At 37.8% G+C, this 26,990-nt stretch overlaps 1 protein-coding gene across 2 annotated transcripts in view; it reads left to right on the top strand.

Annotated features, from left to right (window-relative positions):
* ATP6V1C1 (ATPase H+ transporting V1 subunit C1) overlaps positions 1-26,990 on the top strand; it is a 46,742-nt gene that overhangs the window by 8,896 nt on the left and 10,856 nt on the right. For both annotated transcript variants that reach the window (XM_003782429.3, XM_023517418.1), the window contains exons 2-8: positions 9,700-9,870; positions 10,830-10,897; positions 15,659-15,744; positions 17,482-17,576; positions 19,187-19,278; positions 20,418-20,516; positions 22,752-22,820. In XM_003782429.3, the coding sequence (XP_003782477.1) occupies positions 9,739-9,870; positions 10,830-10,897; positions 15,659-15,744; positions 17,482-17,576; positions 19,187-19,278; positions 20,418-20,516; positions 22,752-22,820 (641 nt within the window). In that variant the 5' untranslated portion in view covers positions 9,700-9,738. The remainder of the gene's footprint in view (positions 1-9,699; positions 9,871-10,829; positions 10,898-15,658; positions 15,745-17,481; positions 17,577-19,186; positions 19,279-20,417; positions 20,517-22,751; positions 22,821-26,990) is intronic.

The following is a 26,990-nucleotide window of genomic DNA, read 5'->3' as shown; positions in this document are numbered from 1 at the left end:
AAACACTCTTAAAAGGAAGACAGCAAAATCCAGTGATCAACAGTGTAACATTCTGAATTATAACTATGCTTAGTTGACATTATATTATGTTCGATTTAATAAAACAGGAACATGAGGAAAGAAATGAAAGATTCTAAAGAAATAGAATTTAGAGCAAAAAATATATATCTGAAGAGGAATGTTCACTGGATGAGAAAAGGCAGGTTAGCTACTGTGAAGAAAAGGTCAGTAAACTAGAAGATACAGCAAAGACTACCCAAACTAAAGCCCAGAGAAGAAAAACTAAAAAATGAATCAAAACTCAGTGACCCATGGGACAACATTAAATGGTTTAACATGTGTGATTTTTGTCTCAAAAGAAAAAGGAAGAACAAAAAAAAGTTTTTTGAAGAAAAATAATGGCTGAAAAATTTTCAGATTTGATGAAAACTATAAATACAGATTTAGGAGGCTCAACAAACTCCAACCAGTATAAATCCTTATGGCCTTTTTTTATATGCCACAGAAAGCATATATTACAATTCTATTTATTTATTTATTTATTTATTTTCAGTTTTTGGCCAGGGCTGGGTTTGAATCTGCCACCTCCGGCATATGGAACCGGTGCCCTACTTCTTTGAACCACAGGCACTGCCCCATATATTACAATTTTAAAAATGGATAAATTGGACATTGACAAAATAGGAAGAAACTTCTGCAATTCAAAAGCCTCATTAAGGAAAGGCTAACCAGCTGGGTGTGGTAGCACTAATTGTAGCACTCTAGGAGGCTGAGCTGGTAGCATCCCTTGAGATCAAGAGTTTGAGACTAGCCTGCTCAAGATTGAGATCCTGTCTCACTAAAAATAGAAAAAATTTGCTGGGTGTTATGATAAGTGCCTGTAGTCCCACCTACTTGGGAGGCTGAGGACAGACTAATAGCCTGAGCCGAGGAGGTCAAGGTTTCTGTGAGCTGGACTGATACTATGACACTCTAGCCTGGGGCAGCAGAGTAAGACTGTGTCTACAAACAAACAAACAAAAGAATTTAGTAATACATTTTGCTGAGCAAAAGAAGCTGAATATAAGAGTATGTAATGTACACTCTCATTTACAATGAAATCATATATTGGGCAAACTAATCTGTCCTGACAGAAAGAAGGTCAGTGTTTGCCAGGGTGGCTGGCAGTGAGTGAGGTTGGGTGTGAGGGAGAGTCCCGGGATGATAGAAATGTACTTAATCTTGGTTTTGGTGGTGGTTACATAGGTGTATACATTTGTCAAAAACTCACTGGACTGTTATAATGGGTGCATTTTATTGTATAGAACGTATATTTCATTTGTTTTATTTATTTTTTTGAGAAAGAGTTTCACTATGTCGCCCTGGGTAGAGTGCTGTAGTGTCATAGCTCACAGCAACCTCAAACTCTTGGGCTTAAGTCATTCTCTTGCCTCAGCCTTCCAAGTAGCTGGGACTAAAGGTGGCCGCCACAACACCTGGCTATTTTTTTTGTTGTTGCGGTTGTCATTGTTGTTTTAGCAGGCCTGGGCTGGGTTCCAACCCACCAGCCTTGGTGTATGTGGCTGGCACCCTACCCACTGAGCTACGGGCACCGCCCAGAAAGTATATTTCAATAAAATCAATTGCAAAACATGAAATGAAGGAAGCTAACCAAATATAAGCCAAGAGTATACTTCTCTCATTTTAGTCTTCACAGTCATTTTTTTAAATCTACTTAAGAATATTTAACAAATTTTTTTTTGACATTCTACCATGGCAGCCTCTATGCCAAGTCCTGAGGGTATTGAAGTGGATAAAACTACCATGATTTCTACTTACCCTCCTGAGCAATTTATTTGGAAGACAGGTATAAGTAAAAAGTGTACCCCCGGAAAATACTGAAAAGAAAGTATTATCAGATCATATCATACATTCATTCATAGCGTATAATATATGCTGTCATATGTGAGGTGACATAAAATACATCGTATATCTCCTATATGAGGCCCTTTCTGTGGCTTGGCTTTTTTGTTTAAAAATATAATTTCCTCTAGGTTTTTTTAAATCAGTAAATGAATTAATACATGTAAAGTGCTTTGCCTGGTGCTGGTCAAAGGAAGTGCGTAGTAAGTTGGCTGCTTTCTTGAGATCCATCTGTCCCAGTAATAGTCTGATGCTGCAGGGGCACAGGCGTATGAACTCTGGGAACACCTGAGTAAGACCACACATTGGGGAAGAGGTGATGAAGTTGTCTAAAAGCATTGAGTTTTAGCCGCTTTTGAAACATCCCAGTGGAAATGTCCTGGAGGTGTATGTGGATACTGGTTGGGTACAACTCTAGATGCTGGAGGGGACTGGTGGTACAGATTTGGGAAAGTGTGTGGCATCTAGATTGGATTGTCTTGTGGTTAGAGGAGATGAGACCCCCATCTACATACACTTGAGAGAGGGACATACTTGGATCTGAGTTTTGAGGAACACCAACATTTAAATCAGTATGCCTTTCTAATAATTTTCTCTTCAGTTTAGCATATGATTTGCCTGTGTTTATGCCTGACTTCTAGTATATAAGATTAAACAAAGGGAAATAATTGGAATAAAATGGAAGTTATTCAAAGCAGTCAAGGAGGCGGAGATGTCCAGGGAGTCTTGGTGAGTTGGTAACCAGCGGCCACCAATTTTGAAAATTTGTTTCCTTGGACCAGAGAGAAAGAGGGAAATGTGTTTACCAACATGGATTTCATTTTCAGATGTCCCCCCACCCCCCAAATGTACATACTCATCTGCAGAGATGAATTTTGTTTGGAACTAAGCTTAATTTGTATTTCAAGGAGAAATTTTTGTGTGTGACCGTATAAGCGACAGGTTGACAGTAGACATTGCTTAAAAATGGAAAAAAAAGATTTTGCATAAGACTGACTGATGTGTTGCCATGGGCAGGTCCTCCATTCCTTCCTGGTACTTAAGTAGCTTGTTTCTCCCCTCAGTCTCTTGTTGGAGCTAGTTAGCTTTGACTAGGAGGTGAAAGAACTGACTGAGTCAGTGGGCTTTGCAGTACAGATGTTCTTTCTTAAGCCCTCTCTTTATGTTTTTGACTGTTCACCCTTGAAATAAAAAACAAAGACTTGCTTAGGAACTTGTAACTTTACCAATTTTTAATTTATAAACTACTGTAAAGTAAGAGTTTGTTTTCTGAATGACTCTAACTTAAAAATAACAATAAAAACTTTTCAAAAATATGCTTTGAATATTTTTCTTGGCTTTCACTTTTTTCTCTAGGCTTTTTTATTATTTCAGGGTTAAATTTAATTGTTTATTGTTATATTTGCATTTCATTTAATTCATTCAACAAGCATTTATTATGAAGTCTCTGCTGTTGGAAGGGATTGTGTATGCTGAATTAGGATTTCACAAAGAAGTGATGATTCTAGCCTTTCAGGATTTCCCAGTAAAGGTGATTATTAAAATGAGGGAGGATAGCATGATAAGTGTAGAATAATGGCATTTACTAGGTATGAGTAAACAAAGGCTATTTTCCACCTGGGGCCCTGGGGAGAGCCTTGGGAAGTAGGATGGGGTGAACCGCAGCTAATACAGTCACCCCTAGGAAGGGCAGCTGAGTGGAAAGGGATATATCTTGGTACATTATTTTATTCATTCTTTTAATAGCTGTGTGAAGAGATGTGTAGTATTTCCATTTTATAAATGAGGAAACTGGAAGAAAGGGGGTAGCATCCAGGTGTTTTTCTTTATTTCTTGAGATAGAGTCTCGTTGCCCTGGGTAGAATGTGGTGCAGCAACCGCAAACTCCTGGGTTTAAGGTGATCCTCCTCCCTCAGCCTCCTGCATAGCTGAGATAATAGGCACCTGCCACAATGCTTAGCCAATTTTTCTATTTTAGAGTGCCATGGCATCACAGCTCACAGCACCTTCCAGCTCTTGGGCTTAGGTGATTCTCTTGCCTCAGCCTCCCAAGTAGCCAGGACTACAGGTGCCCACCACAAGGCCCTTCTATTTTTTGTTGCAGTTTGGCCAGGGCCAAGTTTGAACCCACCACTTTCGGTATATGGGGCTGGTGCACTACTCACTGAGCCACAGCGCTGCCTGGTTTTTCTATTTTTAGTAGAGCTGGGATCTTGCTCTCACTCAAGCTGGTCTTAAACTCCTGAGTTCAGGAAATCCACCTACCATGGCATCCTAGAGTGCTAGGATTACAGGCGTAAGCCACCTTGCCCAGCCAAGTTAGAGTTTTAGTTTGTTAGACTCCCAAATTAGTGTTCTTTCCTATCTGATCTGGCAGGATCCTTGAGTCTCTAATTTTTGATCTTTTTGTTTGGGAGAACACTTCTCTGTGCCTGGGGGATGCTGCTTTAGAAATTATGCTGGTCCTGGTGAAAAGAAAAGGGAAAGGAAGCTTCCCTTCATCCAGCAGATTTCACTGGACCTACAGGGTCCTCTGAGCTTGAAATTAAACATAGGGAAAAGGTATGTCAAGCTTAGGTGTGGATCTCTGTTCAGATAGAAGAGTTGAGGTGCACTTGAGTGCAGAATGTTTCTTGCTGCTAGCAGGACACAATAGAGAGAATGTGGCCTTTGAAGTCAAACACAACTAGATTTGTACCCTGCATTGTGGAACCTTACATAAACTTCTGACATCTTCGGATATGACTTCCTGTCTCTTGGGGTTGAGTGAGAATGAAATAAGATAAGAGATGAGAAGTTAAAGGCACAGTGCCAGATAGAAGGCCCCTTTTCCTATCCTCCTCATTCCCAATAATTAGGCTCTAAAGAGGGCTCCAGTTAAAAGCTAGAATTAGAGAATGTTCTGTAACTTTCTCAGAACTTTTGGACTGTAGTTTTGTTTAGAATTTATCATAATGGTATTTCTTTTGATCCTGATAAAAGGTCAGTGAAGTAGAGAGTACAGGTATTATTTAGGTGGTCTGACAGTTAAGTTTCTGAACACATCTTAGACAAGCAGGGCGTATCTCGTTGCTGAATAAGACTGTGGTCACCTTCTAAGTATCTACCTTGGGAAGCAGTGTACCAACATCAGTGCCTAGTCCACCTCCACCTTCAAAGCAATTTTGAACTGCTGAAGTCCCTCGTTTCTGGAATGTTCATCAGATCTCTTGTCATACAAAGTCTGCATGAACTTGCTACTGTGTGCTTACATTGGCAGTACTGTACAGCAAGTTGGTAAGGTTTCATACCGTATCGTGTATCATTGTCTCACAGCTGTGTTCATGTTGATGTGTGGTGGTGTCTTGCTGAGTAGTGTTCGTTATTGTTGTGTGTTTTTGTGTGCTGTATGACAGCTCTGATGGTTTTTCCAGAAAAAGAGTTCCAAAATTGCTTTGAAGGGTAGACTAGGTGCTGGTGTCGGGCATAGCTTCCCAAGGGGAGTACTTCAAAGGTGACCGTGATGCTATTCAGCAAGGAGGTATATAGTACATTCTCTAGGATGAGTTCACAAACTTAATCGTCAGACTATGAACAGATGAGAAACTGGGTCCTCTTTCTCATTTCTTGAAATCCTTTAAAAAAAGATTTTGGTTAACAAGGTGGTCTAGAGCTCGAAATGGTATGATAGTGACATCTACTGTAATAGCTCCTATTATTACAGTCTTTGAAGAAGCTACACTTTAGATAATTTAGCACTATCTGGAAGAATTTAACAATTGTTTCCATTAGCTGCCATTTTGTGGGGAGAGAAAGTATAAAAACTGTGTCATCAAATATACTTTAACAGAACCACTTGTATAAAATAATTACAATAAAACCTCAAATTTTAAAAAAACTATCACTTAGAAGATCTGGATTACTAAAAAAGGTTTAAAGGTGCTGTTGGATTCACTAATGAACTTAGAATATTAAAGTTCAAGGTAGTCCTGTGATTAGTATTTGAACCGAAATAGCTAGATTCCTCTTTCCTTTTTCTCTTAAAAAACCCAAACCAAAACACTAGATTTGGTAAGTACAATAATATAAACTAGAAGAAATCAGAGAAAGGGAAAGAGCCGAGACTAAAGTGGCCAAAGGAAAATGAAGTGGGTAGCAAGTGTCAGAGCTGCATAGGTGAGGGGAGAGTAAATGGGCTGCTCAGGACAGAGGAGATAAGACCCACAATATGTCAGCAGGAATTTATTTTAAAAATCAACTTCCTGAAATAGGTTCTGGAGTGAATACAGGTGCAGCCTGAGCTCCTATCATTTTGGTATTATACAATTAGAATTATTGAATATATTGATCAAAAAAATACTTAAAAAAAAAATCCCAGAACTTAAAAACAGGTTTGGGCTGAGTGCAGTAGCTCACGCCTGTAATCCTGGCACTCTGGGAGGCCTAGGTGGGTAGATTGCCTAAGCTCACAGGTTGGAGACCAGCCAGAGCCAGAGTGGGACCCCGTCTCTAAAAATAGCCTGGTGTTGTGGCGGGCACCTGTAGTCCCAGGTACTTGGGAAGCTGAGGCAAGAGGATCGCTTGAGCCCAACAGTCTGAGGTTGCTGTGAGCTATGACACCATGACACTCTACCAAGAGCAACAAAGTGAGACTATGTCTCAAAAAAAAAAAAAAGGTTTATGTTCAATATAGTAGTACATGGTCATAAAAGAATATTCAATCATTCCTGAAACAGTTTTAAAAATATTTAATTTTGAAATATTTTGGAAAGAAAAATTCATTTATTGCAGATTAATAGACATCTACAGATCCACAACCTAGATTTAGTTAAACATTAATATTTTGCCATATTTGCCCAAGATTTAAGAAAAGTCTTCTATACAAAACTAAAGTTCCTTTCTCTTACGTATGTATTTGTATTTTCTGTATTTAACTGAGAATGGTATGTACCATTGTGCGTTTTTAAATGTGGAGATAGAAACTCTTATTCTGCTGTTGGGGACTTAAATTGGTAAAGGCTTTGAAGAACGGTTTGGCAATACCCTGTAGAATTGACGGTGGGTTTGTGTCAGTTCTCACATGCTGCATAACCATCCTCAAACTTAATGATTAAAACGGTGATTTCTTATTTCTCCTTATTCCATGACTTGTCATGTCATCTGTGTGTTTTGCCTGAGCTCACTGAAGCAGCTGTATTCACTTGGGAGATTGGCTGGGCTGGAAAGTTCAAGATGTTTTCACTCTCACTCCTGCCAGTTATGCTGGTGGTGGTTTCTCTGCCCTGTGGTCTTTCCCTTTCAGTAGGTTAGACTGGCTTCCTCGTGTAGTCTGAAGGCAGTGGTCTAAAAACAGAAGAAGTTGGTATCTGGGACCTGAACCTACATGGTGTGGCTCCCATGCATTTTATTTGTCAAAGCAAGTCACAAGTTGATGGCAGGAGTGGCAAAGTCACATAGCATAGGAGTGTGGAAGGACATGCTGGCTTCATCTTGATCATACCCTGTGCTTCAGCTGTTTTACTTCTGTCTTAAAGCAACTCTTTCACAGAAAAAGGGACATGTACAAAGTATATACCAATCCTTCCAGGAAAAAAAATGGGTAATAAAGTTTAGTTTATTCATATGATAGAAGACCACGCTGCAGTTCATATGAATGAACTATGTATGGGTCCCCATGGATAATTCTAAAAACAAGTTAAATGAAAAAATCAGATTGGGAAAAAGTATGGGTAGTATAATATGTAGTAGTCTTAGAGTTTAATATTTGAAGTTTACTTTTGCTTTTAAATCAAGGCCTGTCGTTAAATGACCTCATTACAGCTTGGTGCTTGTGAGTGGTTTCCATCCTTGGATGGCCAATTAAGCTGTATTATTCTCTGGCCAGACTGAGTGCTTGGTCTGGGCTACCATTGCTAACAAGCCCGTGTTTAGCTTTTGTGCCATTTGGGAATGTGTAACATAGTTTTTCATTTTAGAAAATATAGGTCTTTGTCACTAAAAGCTGATGAAAGTGTAACTTCATTAGTAATGTTGGAAGAGTCATTGTCAAGGACAATTTGTTGAGACATTCATGTAATACCATCACCTATATTTTATACCAATTTAACCTCCCTAAGTTTTCAGATTCTTATCTGCAAATGGGGAGGATAATATTTTTCTATCTGGGGTGTTCAGAAGATTAATTGAGGTGACAATACATAAAACATCCAGAGTAGTACTTTGTATATGGTAGATGGTGTATAAACAGTAGTTAGAAAACATAACAGGTATATAGGATGGCATCTATGTTAAGCTCATTTTCAATGGTGTTGCAATGAGTAGGTATGATTAAACTGGGCTGCTGAAATTAGGAATGTCCATTATGATTAATAATACTACTTTACATTTTAAAGGAAATTAAAATTTATTCAAAGTTTTTTCATGTTCATTATTGGATTTTTGTTCTCAGGACAACTTGGTAAGATGTTTGTATTCAATTTATAGACATGAAACCCAGTTTGGGGAAAAGTTAAATGAGTAGTGGCAGTAGAAAGGTGGCTTTCATCAAGGCGTATTACATTGGAAATGATACTATAGTATTTTAGTTCTTTTTTTTTTTTTTTTCTGCAGTTTTCGGCCAGGCCCATACATATGGGCCTGCGCCCTACTCCTTGAGCCACAGGCGCCACCCAGTATTTTAGTTTTTATAAGTTATTTTGTGTTTGTGTGCTTTCCCTACTTTGTCCCTACTTAAGTTCTGAATAGATTCATCTCTGAAATTTCCCCCCCCTCCATGAGTATGGAGAGAGGAAGTGGAGGAGGAGGAGGAGAAAAGATTGTAGAAGAGGACTGGTTGTATCTTAATAGTACTCTTTGGAGAGAAAGATCACCAGCTTTTCTCTTATTCAGATCCCAATAATAGGCAGATTGGCAAGATTTTGGGGGGGGGGGAAATTTGTGAATATTTGATGGCAATTTAGTAGACGTCGAGGAGTTGAGATTTGGTGACTGCTGTTCAGATGCATTAATTCAACTAAAGTCTTTCTCAAGTGCAAAAGTTACATTTCTTTTTGTTTTTGTTTTTTTTTTTAGAGACAAAGTCTCATTTTATAGCCCTTGGTAGAGTGCTGTGATGTCACAGCTCACTTACAGCAACCTCCAACTCCTAGGCCTAGGCGATTCTCTTGCCTTAGCCTTCCAAGTAGCTGGGACTACAGGGGCCCACCACAAGGCCTGGCTATTTTTTGTTGTTGTTGTTATGGCAGTTTTGGCCAAGGCTGGGTTTGAACCTGCCACCCTCGGTATATGGAGCTAGCGCCCTAAACACTGAACCACAGGTGCTGCCCAGAAGTTACATATTTGTTAAATTTCTTATTTCAGTTGTATGTTTTAAAAGTTTAAGGTGAACCTGCACATTTGAGACCGTTAGCTTCTTTGGTTGAACAAAACTATTGGTGGCTGGTATTTTGGATAATCTCAGTTCTAAATAATTCCCATTTGGGGGATTTTAATAATTCTTTTTTCTTTTTAAATCCCCTCTGCTGTGTTTCCCTTTAAAGGAATGCCTGGAGAAATGGCAGGATTTTAATATTTTTTAAAAAATTAGGTACTTTTAAGTATTACGTTTTTATCTTCTCTTTTTCCTAGCATCATAAATAAATCCTTTTTACTATTTAGATGGATTTGTTTCCAGGTAAGTAAATTTGACTTTGCTTGGGCTCATATGCCAGTGTTGGCTTAATTTTGAAACAGGTTATATTTTATCACTTCTCTCATGACTCTGAAACATTTTGGAAACAAATGATGTTAAATGTATTTTTTGTTTGTTTTACATTTCAGAGTCTCTCTTGATATCTAAAGAAATACCTAGTCACAGACATGACTGAGTTCTGGCTTATATCTGCTCCTGGAGAGAAAACCTGCCAGCAAACATGGGAGAAACTGCATGCTGCAACTACAAAGAACAATAATCTTGCTGTCTCTTCCAAGTTCAACATTCCTGACTTAAAGGTGAAGTGGCACTGTGTCAAAGAGTGTATGAATTCATCATCGAGGAGGCTCCATTCTCTCTTACAGTAGAAATGAGATACCCAGGTTCTCTTGGAAGAAAATCTCCTTTCTAGCCATTGGCATAATTTAAAATGTATCTTGTGTTTTAAAATTTTAGGAGTAAACTACCAAAATGAGATGTCTTTTTCTATTTAGACTGTTTTTTGCTTTTATAAATTGTGATGAGAAATCTTATGAAAATATTTGATATAATACATTCACAAATATTTTCAGAAGCAAAAAATCTTAGTAATGCATATTCTTAAATAACAAGAGAATTAATTTTTCTATTAGTAAACTCATATGGTGCTAACTTAGTAAATGTGTTACCATAGCACCTACTTAATTATGCTTGTCAAATCCAGCCTGATTACTTCAACTAGATAATCTATTTAACATTTATTAAAGATCAGTAATCTAGCAGCCTCATGATTTTACTTTTGCTGGTTAACTGCATCAGTCTTAGTCTGCATTCATTGAAGATATACTTAAAATTACCATTTCATAATGTTTTTGGAGTTATGGATGCAAGAAAGGACATTGCCCCCACACATGCTCATTTATGCACAGTTTTGCATACAAACTCACTATGGATTGTCTCATGCACATCCGTGGATCTGTTGCTTCAGAGCCCATGTTGTAAACCAGGATTTCAAAGACCCACTGTCACTGAATAGCATAAGCACAGGCCTGTCTTAGAGTCTTAACATCTTAAATACTGGTTGTACCCATGAATTAGAAGATTATTCTGTACTTGTAAATTGTTTTGAAATGTTTGGCAAACATGTTTTAGGCATATTTGCTTGCTGTGAAAATATGGAGAACTTGAGATTTGTGGGACCTTCAAGTCAAGATGTATCATCTTGTTTACAAAAAAAAATGATGAAACCTAAATAACAGAAATCTGTATACCCTTTTAGGTTGGCACGCTGGATGTCTTGGTTGGCTTGTCTGATGAACTGGCTAAACTGGATGCATTTGTAGAAGGGTAATGTACTTACATGCCTGGAGGAGAGGAAAATGGGAGACAGTGTGGTCAGGCTTCCTAGTCATTGGGCTTATTATCACATGTATACTCTTCTTATTGGAATAGTTTTAGAAAACGATTATAGGCTCGGCGCCTGTGGCTCAAGCGGCTAAGGTGCCAGCCACATATACCTAAGGTGGCGGGTTCAAATCCCCAGCCCGCCCGCCATACAACAATAATGGCTGCAACCAAAAAACAGCTGGGCATTGTGGCGGGCGCCTGTGGTCCCAGCTACTTGGGAGGCTGAGGCAGGAGACTCGCTTGAGCCTAGGAGTTGGAGGTTGCTGTGAGCGTGATGCCATGGCACTCTACCCAGGGGGATAGCTTGAGGCTCCATCTCAAAAAAAAAAAAAAGAAAGAAAGAAAATGATTATAAATCCACCTTATGAAGGTACACTTTGCATGCAATGAAGTGTACCTGTTTGAAGAGTGCAAATCATGATTCTCTTTTTAATATCTTTATTTTTTTTTGGCCGGGGCTGGGTTTGAACCTGCTACCTCTGGCATATGGGGCCGGCACCCTACTCCTTTTGAGCTACAGGCTCTGCCCCTAATATCTTTATTGAGATATAATTAACATGCTGTACAATTCATCTATTTAAAGCATACAATTCAGTGAGTTTTAGTGTATTCACAAAGTTGTCTAACCTTTGCCACAATCAGTTCTAGAACATTTTCATCATCCCCTTATCCTGTTCCCATTTATAGTCGCTTCCTGTCCCCCACTGCCTACTAATCTTCCTGCCACTGTAGATTTGCCTTGTTGGGCATTTCATATAAATGGAATATGATGTGTGGTCTTTTGTGACTATCTTCTTTTACTTAGCACGCTCTCTTCAAAGTTCGTCAAATGCTGTAGCATGGATCAGTATTACCAAATAAAATTCCATTATAGATATACCATATTTTATTAATCCATTTATTATTTGATAGACATTTAGTTTGTTTCTAGTTTTTGGATGGTATAGATAATGCTGCTATAAACGTTTGTGTCCAGAGTTTTATGTGCTCATATATTTTTATTTTGGAGGGTATGTACCTAGGAGTAGAATTGCTGGGTCATATGGTAACTCTATATTTAACTTTTTGAGGAGCTGACAAACCTTTTCAGAGTGGCTGCACAATTTAATATTCCCAGCAGCAGGCTATGAAGATTGTACATCCTTGGCAGTACTTGTTACTATCTTGTCTTTTGCTTATAGCATTCCGGTGGGTATGAAGGTAGTATCTTATTTTGTTTTTGATTTGTGTTTCCTTGATGGCCCATGATGTGTTCGGTATCTTTTCTTGTGTTTGTTGGCTATTTTTCTTTTTTGGAAAAATGTCTATTTGGATCTGTTGCCCATTTTTAATTGGCTTGTCTTTTTATTGTTGAGTTGTAAGAGTTTTTTATATTGTATGAAAGTCAAGATAGAAGTTTCTTATCAGTTACGACTTGCAAGTATTTTCTCCCATTGAGTGGATTGTCCTCACTCTCTTGATTGTGTCTTTGAAAACACAAAAGTTTTTAATCTTTTTTTTTTTTTAAGAGACAAGATCTCACTTTGTAGCTCACACTCAGGTACAGTAGTATGATCATAGCTCACTGCAGCCTAGAATTCCCAAGTTCAAGTGATCCTCCTGCCTCACTTTCTTAAAGTACTGGCTAATTTCAACATTTTTTCTAAAGACGGGGTCCGGCCATATGACCTAAGCTGGTCTTAAGTGAGTCTCCTGCCTCATCCTCCTGAAGTGCTGGATTATAGCCATGGGCCACCACGCCTGGCCAGTTTTTAATTCTGATGAAGTCCAATTTGTCTATTTTTCCTTTTGTTGCTAGTGTTTCTATTATCTGACACCATTGCCTAATCCAGGATCACACAGTTTTATGTCTATGTTTTGTTCTGAGAGTTTTATGATTTTAGCTTTTACATGGAGTTCTTTGATTTGTTTTGAATAATTTTTATGTACGTTGAGAGATAAGGATCCAGCTTTATTTAGTATGTGACAGTCCAGTTGTCCCAGGCTTATTGGTTGTAAAGACTGTTCTTTCCTCATTGAGTTGTCTTGGCTCCCTTGTCAAATAATCAGTTGAACATAAATCAGTTTATATTTCTGTGTAAACACATGCACAGATGGGGGTTTACTTCTGGACACTCAGTTTTCTTTCATTGATCTCTGTTTCTGTCCTTAGGCCAGTATCATATTGTCTTAATTGTCGTAGCTTGGTAGTAAGTTTTAAAACCAAAAAGCGTGAGTTTTTGTTTTTGTTTTCTTTCTTTCTTTCTTTCTTTTTTATTGTTTGGCTATTCTGGGTTCTTTGAATTTCCATGTGAATGTTACAATCACAGTGTCAAATTTTGCAAAGAAATCAGCTAGAATTTTGATGAGGATAATGTTGAATCTATCAGTGAATTTGAGGGTTTCTTGCTGGGTGTGGTGGGCTCATGCTTGTAGTCCTGGCTACTTGGGAGGCTGAGGCAGGAGAATTGCTTGAGCCTAGGAGTTTGAGGTTGCTGTGAGCTAGGCTGAGGCCATGTCACTCTAGCTCAGGCCACACACAGCAAGACTGCCTCCAAAAAAAATAAAAGAATTTGAGGAGTATTACCATCCTACATTATAACATCATTGTTTTTGATCCATGAACACAGGATGTTATTACATTTATTTGTTAGTAAATAAATAGTAAAAATTTAGTTTTGTTAAAAGAGTTTTCCTACACTACAGTTTTTGACACTTTTGAATATGGTTTAAAATTGGCTCAAATCTTTAAGGAATGAATCTAAAAAGCACTTAGGGTAAGTATAGTTAGTCTGGTCAGTAAAATTGAAAACTGTGCAGAACAGTGGCTCTTTCTGTACTGCTCTGCAAGCCCATTTTCTTCAGTCTTCCTGAAAGATAGGAGGAATTTAAAAATCATGTGGTTATAAGATCCTGTTAACAGGTGATAGCGTAATGATTTGAATGCTCCAGCTTATAAAGATAAAGTCTGAACAGTGTGGTTTAAGGCATATGGGGTAAATCATAGCTTATATTTCTTCAATAATCATTAGGGTAGATGTTTTTTTCTTGAGGTGACAGCATGCACATTGACAAATACTCTCACAGAGATGTATTGGGAGATCATTAAGTTCTAGGTTATGCAATGTTAAGTTTATAAATTTTACACCAGGAGATTCTATACTCAGAACTATTTCTGTGTAAACATATGCACATTTTAGAATGTTCATAGCAAATGGTTCTTTTTACAAGATGCTTGTCAAGTTAAATGCCATTAATCCTTTGTCTCCTTGAAGGGATAGATGAATTTTGGAAACACAGCTAAGTGTATATACAAACCCCAGATTAATCATGCTGGAGACTTATGGCTTACATTATTGTTTCTGAAATTGTTCCACTTTTTTGGATTTGAGTTCACTCAGCATAGGATTATCATCTAAATTTAGCCCTTCGAACCTTTTTCTGGAATTTGCTGGTTCATGTTTAAACTGTTACAGGAGTTTTATTTTTTTTTTCTGTCAAGGGTAAAGTTACAGGAGTTTCTTAATTTGTCTTTCAGTTTCCCTTCCTAGACATTAACTATAGTCATCGGAGTAATTTTCCTAAGCCTTGTTTTGACCACATTAAACCCTGTTTGGAGTCTGATATCAGACTACAGTCTGACCCTGCAGCTTCCTAGACTCAGCTCCCCTACTGCTCAGCCTGCCACTGTAGGTAGCCTGGACTCTCACCATTCTCTGAGTGCCCACTGTTTTTTTTTTTACCTCTTCCTATTTTGAATCATGTGATGCCCCTGGCAGGAATTATCCTTTATTGTCCTGCTTGTGAGCTGTTAGGCTTTTTTGATTATAGTAGCTGGAGGCGATCCCTTTTTCCTTTCTGCCTCTCTGTAACCTGGTAATCGTGGCTGGCGCTCACCTCAGATTGCTGTGCATTTAGTCATTTATATATTTCTGTATCCAGTGGGATTTTAAGTGATATGAAAGTGGTGATTTTGTGTTAACGTAATTTTGACTCCCTGGGTTAGAGGCAGACATGGAACAAGGAAAACACTGGACTCCAAAATCAAGACACCACATTTCTAGTCACTGCTCTGCCACTACCTGGTCTTGTGAAATTGGATAAGTTATTTATTCTCTACTTTGGTGTCTGACTTATAAATGAAGGGATTGACAAGTTGCCGGTAGTTTTGGCATTGTAGTTTTCACTATAGCATAGTTCCTTGCCAATAGTAAACGCTTGATAAATAGTTAATAAATAACATAGGCCCTCGTTCTTCATCCTAACTGTTGCTTATATTCTGTTGCCTGTCCGATCCCTTTCATCCTGAGTGAAAGCGCAGTGTCTGGCATGTCACAGGTACATGATGAATGCTAGTTTCATACCACCTCCTTTGTTCTTGGTCCCTGTGGTCAGATCCATTGTTCAGTTTCTTGGCATATCAATATATAGCTGATTATAGACGGTTTCTCACTAGCTTCTCTCTGCCTTTTTTCTAGACTAATATACACGTTGAATGTAGTCTCCTTAAAACAGTTATTCAGATAATTTTCACATATAACAAAATTTTAGCCTTAACACATTATTTGTAACGTACGACCCATTTGTTCTATAATATATAGACAGGTATAATAGGAGTATATATAGTAAAATTCAGGTTTTAATGTATTCTTTTTATTATATAACATGGAATTTAGGTCTTTTTATAAAAATGGCTGTTGATTTTTTTTTTCTCCTCCCCAGAGTGGTTAAGAAAGTGGCTCAATACATGGCTGACGTATTGGAGGATAGTAGAGATAAAGTTCAGGAGAATTTGTTGGCCAATGGAGGTAAGCTAAATGTTACACGATTTGATTGTTATTAACTCTTGTAAAGTGAATGACTTAGCTACAAAAAAAGAATGTAAAAAATATATACATATACATGGACATTAAATACAATTGAAAGCCATTAAAATACAATTATTATTACTGAATTTAGTGTTGCTGCCAGTTGTGTCCTGTCTTTGGAAACAGAATCTCATGCAAGATAGTCTAACATAACATATACTATAGCTTATGGAATGTTGAGTTTTCTGCAGAAGCAATATTGAAATGTTCTTTCAGGGATCTTTCTGTTAACTCATATTTACAAGTAAGTTTCCAAAAATACATATCTCTCCTTGTTCCAGTTGAATACTTGTTCTCTTCTCTAGCTTTTTGTATTTAATAGCATACAGCTGCTAAAGCTTTAGAATAGAAATTGATTTTATTGCAGAGTAATGCCTCTTCCCCTCAAATTTGAATATGGCATTTCTTTACTTACTGCCCATAAAATAGTCTACTGTCTTCTCTGAAGCTAGAAGCCAGTATTTCCGTAGAGTTTGCTCTGTGTAATAATGGCTTTATAAAGAGAGTTTTGACCTCATTGTTGTCATTTGTACTTTGATTTTTTTTTTCTTATAAAGTGTCACTTTATCATTTGCTTTATTTTTAATTAGGTCCACCTTTAAATAACATATCATTGTAATAGGAAATACCCCTTTCCTTTCATTCTGTATTATATTGCCTGTTCTGAAGAGGAAACTATACATTAAATCCAGTGTTCCTCTAGTCTTATTTCTTCTCTGTGCAAATAATAGATGTTTAATAAATATTTAATCAGTTAAAAATGTAGTAATTTATTCTTGGTTATTATAGTGGTTCTGATCTGATCGTTTACTATTTCTGTTAATTTGTGTTTTGAGAGAGAACAGAAGGTAAATATGTTTGTTTATGGTTCCTTAACTGATCATCTAAGTATTTCATGAACTAGGATGTTCAGTCTGGTAGGGCAGAATGCATTGGGGGCCAGTGTGTCTAGAGTTGCTTTTGGAAATAACATTGATGATGTTGACTTGTTGGTATTATGTAAGGAGAAATTAATGAGAGAAAGATATTTTGATTTGAATTACTTTTGTCAGTTAGCTTTGCCACACTTGACATTTGGTTTCACTGACCTTGATCCCATTAGACTTGAGGGATAAAGTCATTTTGATTAGTAAACTTCAGAGAGTTAGTTGAATGTCTCTTTGGCTCTGCATTTTTTATCTTTTCCATTTGAAAGTAAAAGGCCCTATATTTTAAAAATTGTTGACGTGTAGATTTTTAAAATCATGTGATGTTAAAATCATCAGATGATTTTAGCAAACAAGTTTATTTTCAATTTGTTTGGGTAAGTTGTCAAAGAACATACTTTTGTCAAATTCTACTTATAGAGGAGGCAATTTGAAGATGTTTTTAAATCTTTGTCTTATTCTACATATGAGGCATATTGTGGGTATGTACATCTTTCATTTAATCATCTAATTAGAAGGAGCATCTTAATATATGTATTAAATTTTGAGTAGAGAAAAGTGATTACAAGGTAGAAATTTTGATTAGTCCATGTTACTAATATAGTTTTATATTTAATCAGGACACTTCAGAAATGATATATTTGCTGATTTTCTCAATGCCAATTTCAGCATTAAAGTGTATTGCTATGTAAAAAACTATAAGAAAATTCTGTTGCTTCTCTTCAGTAATTAATTTATTCCCCCATTTCAGTTGACTTGGTTACTTATATAACAAGATTCCAGTGGGATATGGCCAAATATCCAATCAAGCAGTCCCTGAAAAATATTTCAGAAATAATTGCCAAGGTAAGATAAGAATTGAGACAGATGGGATCACTGACTTATAACAGCTTTGTTTATTTTATAATTTAGCTATGAAATACTCTAGGTTTTTGACAAGGCAACTTAATTATATGTGATGGACACAAACAAAAGCCGTCCTTACTACTACAACTGTAGACGTTAAAGACGTTTAGGTGTTAAATATGTTCAAAAGTATAACATGTCCATGTGTAGATTGTCTGTGTTGCTTATTTATTTGTGTGGTTAAACATCGGCAATGTTCAAGAAAGAACATCGAAAATTCCATATTAGGTAACTGAGATCACGTAGAATAGGAAATTGGAATCTATTAAAGATTTCTGGTAGGTGATAATAGTCACTTAAGTATGTTTATGTACAGTACTTGTTCAATCATTAAGCTTTATGATGCCTTCTGACTACTGAATATTGATCCCCTGCCCAGAAAAATGCCCATATTCATGTACCACATGGTTTTTATGTACAGCTTCGGGGAGCACAAGGACCCCAAAGCCCATCAATGAACCCACCAAATTAAGAGCTCCTTTTATATTGAGAAATCTTTGAGCTTGAGAGAAATTATCAGAAGTCTTAACAGGAACTTTAATGAAGCAAATAGACAAGGACCTATTATTTGCCAGCTTGCTCAGTGACCTAGCTGGGGTGACAAGTGTGGTTTAAATTATTGGGCAGACTTTCCTTGGCTCCCAGTGACTTTAGTTGTACAGTGTGCTATATAGTTAAATGTAAAGGAGTAAACTATCAAAGATTTTAATTAAAGTCATCATATAATTTGAAGAAAATGACCAGTTTAATAATACAAGGTGGTGTTCTTACTATGACTAAGCACTATTTTCTTGGTCCTTGTTTAATCATCTGCTTCCTGTTACTATTGTGATGAGGAAACAGGCTTTGAGAGGTGAAGTGACTTACCTAGTGCCACACAGCTAAAAGTGGTAGAGCTAAGTCGACACCAGTTCTTCAAATGTTAAGTCTACTTTGCGTTTCCTCTGTAAGTAGTTATAGTACTCATTTGAAAAATAAGCTTTTGCAACATAAATAAATTATAGTTGTAATTTTATTAAAAAAATATTTTGTGTAATATTGTATATGTAACAATGAAATTGTCTAGTGGATTAGTTCCTTTTGGAAATAAATCCTTGGGCCTTATGAACTGAAGTCTTTTAAATCTTAGATTCTATTTCCGTGGTTTAAGAATTAGTAGAGTAATAATAATTAAAATACACTGTGGATTAACACATTATATTTAGTAGATGAGATTCATATAGAAATTATATTAAATATCAAGTAAATTATTTTTAAATGACCTTTTAAAGTTGCACTTTTACTTTTAAAATGTTAGACTACTCTTACATCAGAAACCAGTTGGTTTTTTTTTTAATAGAAATTAAAGTTTTTGAGCCCAGGAGTTGGAGGTTGCTGTGAGCAGTGAAGCCATGGCACTCTACCCAGGGGCTCAGCTTGAGGCTCTGTCTCAAAAAAAAAAAGGAAAAAAAAAAAAAAAAAGAAATTAAAGTTTTATCTACCTTTAATTGTATTAGTAAAGGTTGATTTAGGAAAATTTTGCCTATTTTTCTTCTTTTTCTTTATTAAAGGGAGTAACTCAGATTGATAATGATCTGAAATCTCGAGCGTCTGCGTACAATAACCTAAAAGGGAATCTTCAGAATTTGGAGCGAAAGAATGCGTAAGCATTTCAAGTGTATGTGGATATTAAGGAAGGGGAATGACACTAGCAGGCACTGCGGGAGGTTTTGTGTATATGTGGATTTTAAGGAAGGGGAATGACACTAGCAGGCACTGCGGGAGGTTTTGTATAGATGTGAATGCTAAGGAGTGGGGATCACACTAGGCAGGCACTGCGGCAGGTTTTGTGTAGATGTGGATGTTAAGGAGTGGGGATCACACTAGGCAGGCACTGCGGGAGGTTTTGTGTAGATGTGAATGTTAAGGAGTGGGGATCACACTAGGCAGGCACTACAGGAGGTTTTGTGGGGATTTAGTTAAGTTCCAGTTCATGCTATTTCTGTAATGGTGTTTTTTTTTCTTTTAATTCATGGGGATAAGTTCATTAAGTTTGTAGAATTCAGATGAGTCAAAACAGCTACAAGGCTGATTTATTACACTTGTTTCATAAATAATACTTGTAAACTGGATCCTGGTTTACACTTTATCCTTTTGCGTTTAGATTTTTCACTCATAAGGTTTTTAAAAAACAGGACACAATTGTTCTGGTTGATCTTGTAGTGTAAGTGTTGCAAGTACAGCTTTAAGTTGTGCATTCCTATCCCACTGGGGAGGCTGGTTGAGTACTGTTTGTGATACAAACAGGCAAGGCATTTTTATTATGGGAAGATGTGATTACTGGAAGAACAAATGAAGGCTGATTTGAAAGAGTTGATTATTAGGTTAACTAGCCAAAATTGCCTGGTATCAAATGATACCCAAGGAGAGGGAGGAACACCAAAGGTGGTGTGCTTAGATGACATAATTTCATAACGATGATGAAATAGACTTTAATTGATACTCTGATGAATGGCACTTTCCCAGAGATGTTATACATGTAATTGAGAAAAGAGCTGACTTATAATTAAAGCAAACAGAAAGGTAGACACCAGAGGCAAATTTGAAAAATGTTGACATTTCTTTCCTTGTAGGAATGGGATATGTTCACCTTAATGTTGACGTCTCACAAAGTAAAAATGTTAACTAAGACTAAGCCCTCTCTTGAGATATGTATTATATGGTATATGTGAATGCTGTTTTTTTACTTGTGTTACAGAAGCACATAATTATCAGCCAAATGGCTTTTTTCTTATTCCTTAGAGGGAGTTTGCTAACTAGAAGCCTAGCAGAAATTGTGAAGAAGGATGACTTTGTCCTTGATTCAGAGTATCTTATCACCTTACTGGTGGTAGTTCCCAAGTAAGTGTCTTAACTATTACAGAAGATTTTACTTGTTAGAATATGAAAAAAATGTTAGTATCTATTAGTAGTATTGCAGTTGACATTTTTCATAAAATCCAAGTGTAAAAGGAGTATAAACTTTGTCACTCATTCTGTCAGTCAGCGTTTACTCCTGAAGCACATAAAGTAGAATTTAAATCATAACCTGATAAACAGAGACATCATTTATAAATTGAGGTTCAAAATAAAATTTAGTAGCTTTGTAGAGTTGGCTTATTCAAACATCAGGTAGTGCTAAATTTGTTAAAATACAGATTTTAGATTTTTCTTTTTTAACTTGATATTCTCCATAATTCTCGTAACTACTGAGACAGTAACTGAATACCAGTAGGAGTCCTCTTTCTTTCTTTTTTTTTGTTTTTTGTTTTGAGACAGTCTCACTTGTTCACCCTTGGTAGAGTGTTGTGGCATCATAGCTCACAGCAACCTCAAACTCCTGGGTTGACACGATTCTCTTGCTTCAGCCTCTCAAGTAGCTGGGACTACAGGCACCTGCCACAATGCCTTGCTATTTTTAGAGGCGGGGTCTCTCTCTGGCTCAGGCTGGTCTTGAACCTGTGGGCTCAGGCAATCCACCCGCCTCGGCCTCCCAGAGTGCTAGGATTATAGGCGTGAGCCACTGTGCCTGATTTTAGATTTTTCAAAATAGAAAGGTCCTTGGATTTGTTTTTCTGAAAAATCTTTACAACTGTTTAGGATGGATTAAGCCCTGTAAGAAACAAAGTATAGATTAGAACAGAGCTTAGCAAACCTTTTTCTGTAAAGGCCCAGATAGTAAATATTTCAGGCTCTGCAAGCTGTGTGATCTCTGTCACAGCTACTCAACTCTGCTATGTCAACCTGTGGTTATAGATGAAACAGCCTTAGACGATATATAAACAGATGTGGCTGTATTTTGGTAAAACTTTATTTACAACAACAAGCTGAGCTATGGACATAGTTTGCTGATGCTGAGTTAGATAACCTTTGAAACCTCCTGAGATTAAGCCTTCTGTGCTATTTAATATTCGATCATAGTTAATCTTTGTAAAATGAAACCTTTGGACTCTTGTAGGAAGATTTTCCGTGTGTATATATAGCTGTATAACACACACTAATGGTTTCACCTTTGGCTTATACTAAGTCTTATTCAATCAGGGAATCTTTGGGGGATCCAAACTGAGGTAGGAGACGGGGTCCTTTTCAGAGTATCATTGCATGAAGCCTTCTTGCTGTGCTCTGCATTTTCATCTGCCTAGACTGGGAATACTAGAAAATGATGTCTCCGGGAATGGGAGGGAAAGCACCTCCATGGAATTTACAGTGGCCATAGTATTATTTGACGTGTGTACTTTTTCACCTTTATTGCAGCGTGCAGGCTTTTGGAGTTTTCTTACACATAGAGAAAAGCTTAAACTAAGGATGTGGCTTCAAAAGTTTGGTGTTTTAGTTACATAATTCCTCTGCTACACTGAAACTCCCAATTATTTATAGCAAATTTCTGTGCATCTCTGCTTTTGTACCATGTAGGAAAATAATCTTTGCCCCAGATAAAAGATTTGTTTTATTGAACCTTTGTTTAAAACTTGTGTTTAAAACCAGAAATTTTCAGTTTTCCGTACCCTGAAATTGGAACATAGGACCTAGGGCACCTCACATAATGAATAATGTTCTGTCTTAGCTTACAGACACTGTAATTCTTTATTTTAAATCTCAAACATAGTTGTCTTTCCTCATATCTCCAGAATCCAGTGGCACGGAGAGGAGGTTGTTGCTCAAGGATCTGTGGCCACGTAGTTTACTGTCATATCACTTAACCTCATTGCTTCCTGGTACCCTGTGCTTCCCGTAAATAGTTTTATTCAGCCTTTCCTGACAGCCGCTGAATAGAAATGATAGTGATTTCAGCATAGCCCTTTTCTTTTTTTAATGAGGTATAATACATATCAGTCATACAGTTTGAAACTAATTTGTCAGTAGAAGCTATACTGTGTTACTTCCTTTCCAAACCTAGTTCTAGGATGTGCCTCTTTTGCGCTAGTTACTGGATGTAAAAGGATGGTGATCTCTATTTCCTGCGTTCCTCAAATAGATTTCAGGTATACTTAACTGCAGCCAAATTTTGTATTTGTCTCAATTTTTTTTCTCTTCCTGAATATAGAGGGAAGTAGGACTTGTTTTTCTTTTCCAGTACTTATTGTACCTTTTCTCCAGGTTAAACCACAACGACTGGATTAAGCAGTATGAAACACTAGCCGAAATGGTTGTTCCAAGGTCTAGCAAGTAAGTAGTAGTCCTTGAGTACTCTCATTTATTTCCTGAGATTCCTTTTATGGTTTGGGTATTGGATTAGGAAATTTGTTTGCTGTCTTTCCTTGGTGGTAAATGTACAGTTGTAATGAGTTCTCTTAACTCTAGTTATCATACTTTCAGACCTGGAAGGAACTTGTCACACTCTCTTTGACCCCCTCATGGTGATAGATGTAGAAGTTTGAGGCCAGTGAGCTGAAGTAGTTTGCCCAGAGTCACAATATCTCATTCGTGGCAAGCCCCGCACCTAGAGCCCAGGTCTCTGGTGTGACACACTTTCTACAGCACTGTGCTACCTTCTGAAAATTCTTCTCTCACTGTTTAGTTCATACCCACTACGTGTCTGTTCGTCCTCATTTTACCTGGCTGAGGAAGTGTAACAGGATGGCTGCTGGGCTGCACTGCTGATCTCCAAATGTTCGCCTCACTTTGAGCATAGACTTTACCTTATGTATATATTCCTTACAAAGAAACGAACTTTTTTTATTCAGCACTTTTTTAATTTATAGATTTAATACACATAGTCTAATTTGATATTTACAGTAATTCTCTGAAGCAGTGTAGGCAGTTCTCATTCTCATAGAAGAGAAAGTCATAATGCTTGAATAATTGCCTAAGACATATGGCTGTATAAGTGTCCAGTGGCAAAGTTAGGACTAGAATTCACACCTTCTATCTCTAGGTCCTGTACTCTTTTAACACTATTCCATGTCATTTTCCCCTGTATTCTATCATAGCCATAATAAGATGCACTTGGACAAAATAGCAAATGCAGAGTATATATACCATAAAGGATTGTTTTGTATGTATGTGCTTCAAGAGGAGGTGACCTAGTGAGAGAAAGGTATAGGAGAGATTGAAGAAGTGGAATTAGTAAGGTCAGGCCCATGAAATATTTTCTTTTCCAGTTTCATTGTGTCATATGGGAGGTAGCTTAGTATAATGGAAAGAGTCCTGGACCCAGGGATGTGAGTTCTATTGCTGGTTCTACTACCAACTTGCTGTGTGACCTGGGGTAAGTCTTTTAACTTCTCTGGGCCTCATTTTGTGTGTAAGGTGAGCATAGCACCTACCCTGTATATGTTACGAAGTTATTTTAAGGCTCTTAGAGTAGACAAATACAAGGTAATATTATCATAGTTTCACGAAATGTTGCCCTGCCTGAGAACTAGACCACAAGCCTTTGCTCAGCATGATTTTCCTTTTTGTCATGTGGGAATACCTTCCATTCAGACTTGGTAAGCTGAAGACTCTCTGTACCTTGATAAGAGTTTCTCACTTAGGCTTTTTCCCCTGGCAGCTGACACCTGCTTAACTGGAAGGCATTAACACTAGAGGCTGACTTGAGGAGGCATTTGAAGGGGGAGGATGAGGCACTGGCATACACAGAATGTCCTCCAGAGGTGGCATATTCAAAGACAGATTTCCATGGGATGGTGTGTAGGCTGGTTAAACAGGCCCCCCACCCAGGCTGGAGTGCAGTGGTGTGGTCATAGCTCACTGCAGCCTCAACTCCTGAGCTCAAGTGATTGCCCAACCTCAGCCTCCTGAGGGCTCCAGGCACATGCCACCATGCAGGTGGATTTTTTTGTTTTTTTATAGAGACAGGGCCTCATTGTGTTGCTAGGCTGGTCTTGAACACCTGGCCTCAAGCAATCCTTCCACCTTGGCTTCCTAAGGTGCTGTGATTACAGATGGGAGCTGCTACGCCCAGCCTGAAAGGAGTAGTTTTAAAAATATTACTTTAGAGATTTAGATTTTTTGACAGTCACGTTATAGTTTAAAGGGAAAAGTCAGGCAGTTATAGTTTGATGGATTGTGTTTGGAATGATCCGTAAGTGCACACTCTAACCCTTTGAGGGTTCCCAGCCCTTCCTTACTCAGTAGAAATATCTGTTCTGCCTGTTTCTCTGTTCAAAGGACATTTGGAATTGCTGACTTACACACACCTATTTGAATTCAGTCATAGAGAACACAACACTAGCTCAAATACCACTGTTAGAGTATGTGTAGTTCCTGTGAACAAATAGGTCTTTGTGAGTTAGTCTGAAATTTCATCTGTTTAGGAGAAGTGTCTGACTTGATGCTGAGTTTTTGGGTTATCAGAATAACTTTTTTGAGTAATTGCTGTGTGCTAGTCATTGTTCCAAGTGCTTGACACAAATTAGTTATAGGTGGTAGCACTTGTTACTCTTTGACATGATACTTCAGTGATTGCTCTTAGGAGCAGTGAAGATGAGAAGTGGAATTTTGAGGTAGCAGAATAGATTGGAAAATATGATCCTCAAACCTGAAAGCAGTGATTTAATTTTTAAAAACCCAAGATATTTGCAAGATATTTTATGTAAGTATTAAACCACGCGACAGTTTGAAATGCTGCCATTATTATGTGCCTGAATGCAGGGATGTATGTAAATGTCTTGTCAAGGTTATTGCCAGAGGAGAGGAGGTTGGGCTGCTGTTCAGCTTCTTTCTGTTGGAATGCTACTCAGAAAGAGATGCGTTTGACATACACTTTCAGAGTCACCACTTTCCTCTTTTTTAAAATCTATTTTTACTTGTTAAAATTGATTGGGTCAGATTACTGGTAAACTTTTGCCTTTTTTCTGCCTTTGGAATCAGCACCACACACTCATTGGTTCTTCACAGTGATTTTTGTTCAGGGAGCTGGAGTTTCAAATGAAGCAGAGGAGGCTGGCTAGGACATGCAGGAAAAATGATACTAGCCGCTGGGATTAAAAGTTTCTCTTGTATTTTGGAGCAAGGGTTACAAAGGTAACTTTTATGGAGAAAAGTAGGGAAGAAACAGGTAGATTGATGAGGAATCAGAGAGAATGGTAAGACCAAGTCCTAGGAAAGAGGTAAGAAATTAGATGTAGCAGGATGAGCTCAGAAGCTCCAGAAAGCCCTGCCATTCTCTAGAGTTGCCAAAAATGTCATGAAACATCTGAAAAACATTGACTAGCAATTGACTTAGTTTTCTCTAGGCCCTGGTACACCTGTGAGAATATACCTACTTCTACATAACAGTAGAAGTAATTGGAGAGAGTGAGTTTGGCTCATTTATTTGAACATAGTACAACTTTTTGAGAATTGGATTAAAACTAAACTAAGCCCTCTTGCAAGCACAGTTCATGACCAACTTCATATCTAGGGAGAGTTCAAGTCCATGTTTAATCACAAAAAGATGCGATTTTCTCACCTCTTCCCTCTCCTCGTGTCTTTCGTTTTGTTTCTTTACCTTGGTCTCACATGCCACTTAAGGTCACCACAGGTTTCAAGTCCATCCCTCATCTGCCTCGCACCTTGCTGGTGATCCCCTGCTGGATGATCTCCCATACTCCCTTTCTGCAGGCTGTTCCCTTGACCTCACCCTTTGCCTCCAGAACAGCTCTGCCTTTGTAACCTTAGATCTATAATTCATCACTTTAGCAGACCTTCCCTCCATTTTTCTCACTCTCACTGAACCTGCCCTTTGACCTTGCTCACTCCTCCCCCAGTCTTTTGTTTGCATTGACTTTGTTAATTTTCTCCAATCATGCATTCTGTCCTGCTGAGCCTGATCTCTCTAGTCATCACTGCAGCCAATGTCTTGCCAGCTCCATCAGCTCTGGCCCCCATGACCTTCTGTAAACTTAATCTATGTGCAGTCTCCTGGCTTCTATGCCTAAACTGCTTGAGTGTGTTGAAAAGACTCTGGTAGCCCTGAATATGGGCCACACTTAGGCTGTTTTGTCTTGGGGCACGCACTCTGTTCTTTTATCAGTGCTGTTTAAACCACACCCATGGCTCTAACCTCACCTGTAGTATTAGGACTGCTAAATCTCTGTCTGTAGTCTTGTATGTGTTCTCACATACACAGGTTCATACTGGACTACTCCACGTGATAGCCTAGTAACCAACATTATCACCCCGATCTCAGACTGAAAACTCTCTGGTTTCCTTGTGGTATATGGCAGCAAAATCTATCTAGTGATCCGAATCAGAGGTGTGGTAGACAGTCTTTTTTTGACTCTTCTCCCTCCCCCTTTTCTCAATCTAATCAATTTCACTATTTCTCCCTTCCATAGTATTTGGTTGAACCATATGAAATCACTTTTTTTTTTTTTTTTTTTTTTTAGACGGAGCCTCAAGCTGTCCCCC

Source organism: Otolemur garnettii, unplaced genomic scaffold (genome assembly GCF_000181295.1).
Source record: "Otolemur garnettii isolate 467f Iridium unplaced genomic scaffold, OtoGar3 scaffold00004, whole genome shotgun sequence".
Lineage (NCBI taxonomy): Eukaryota > Metazoa > Chordata > Mammalia > Primates > Galagidae > Otolemur > Otolemur garnettii.
Note: the sequence above shows the minus strand (reverse complement) of the source record. Positions and strands in the feature narration are given on the sequence as shown.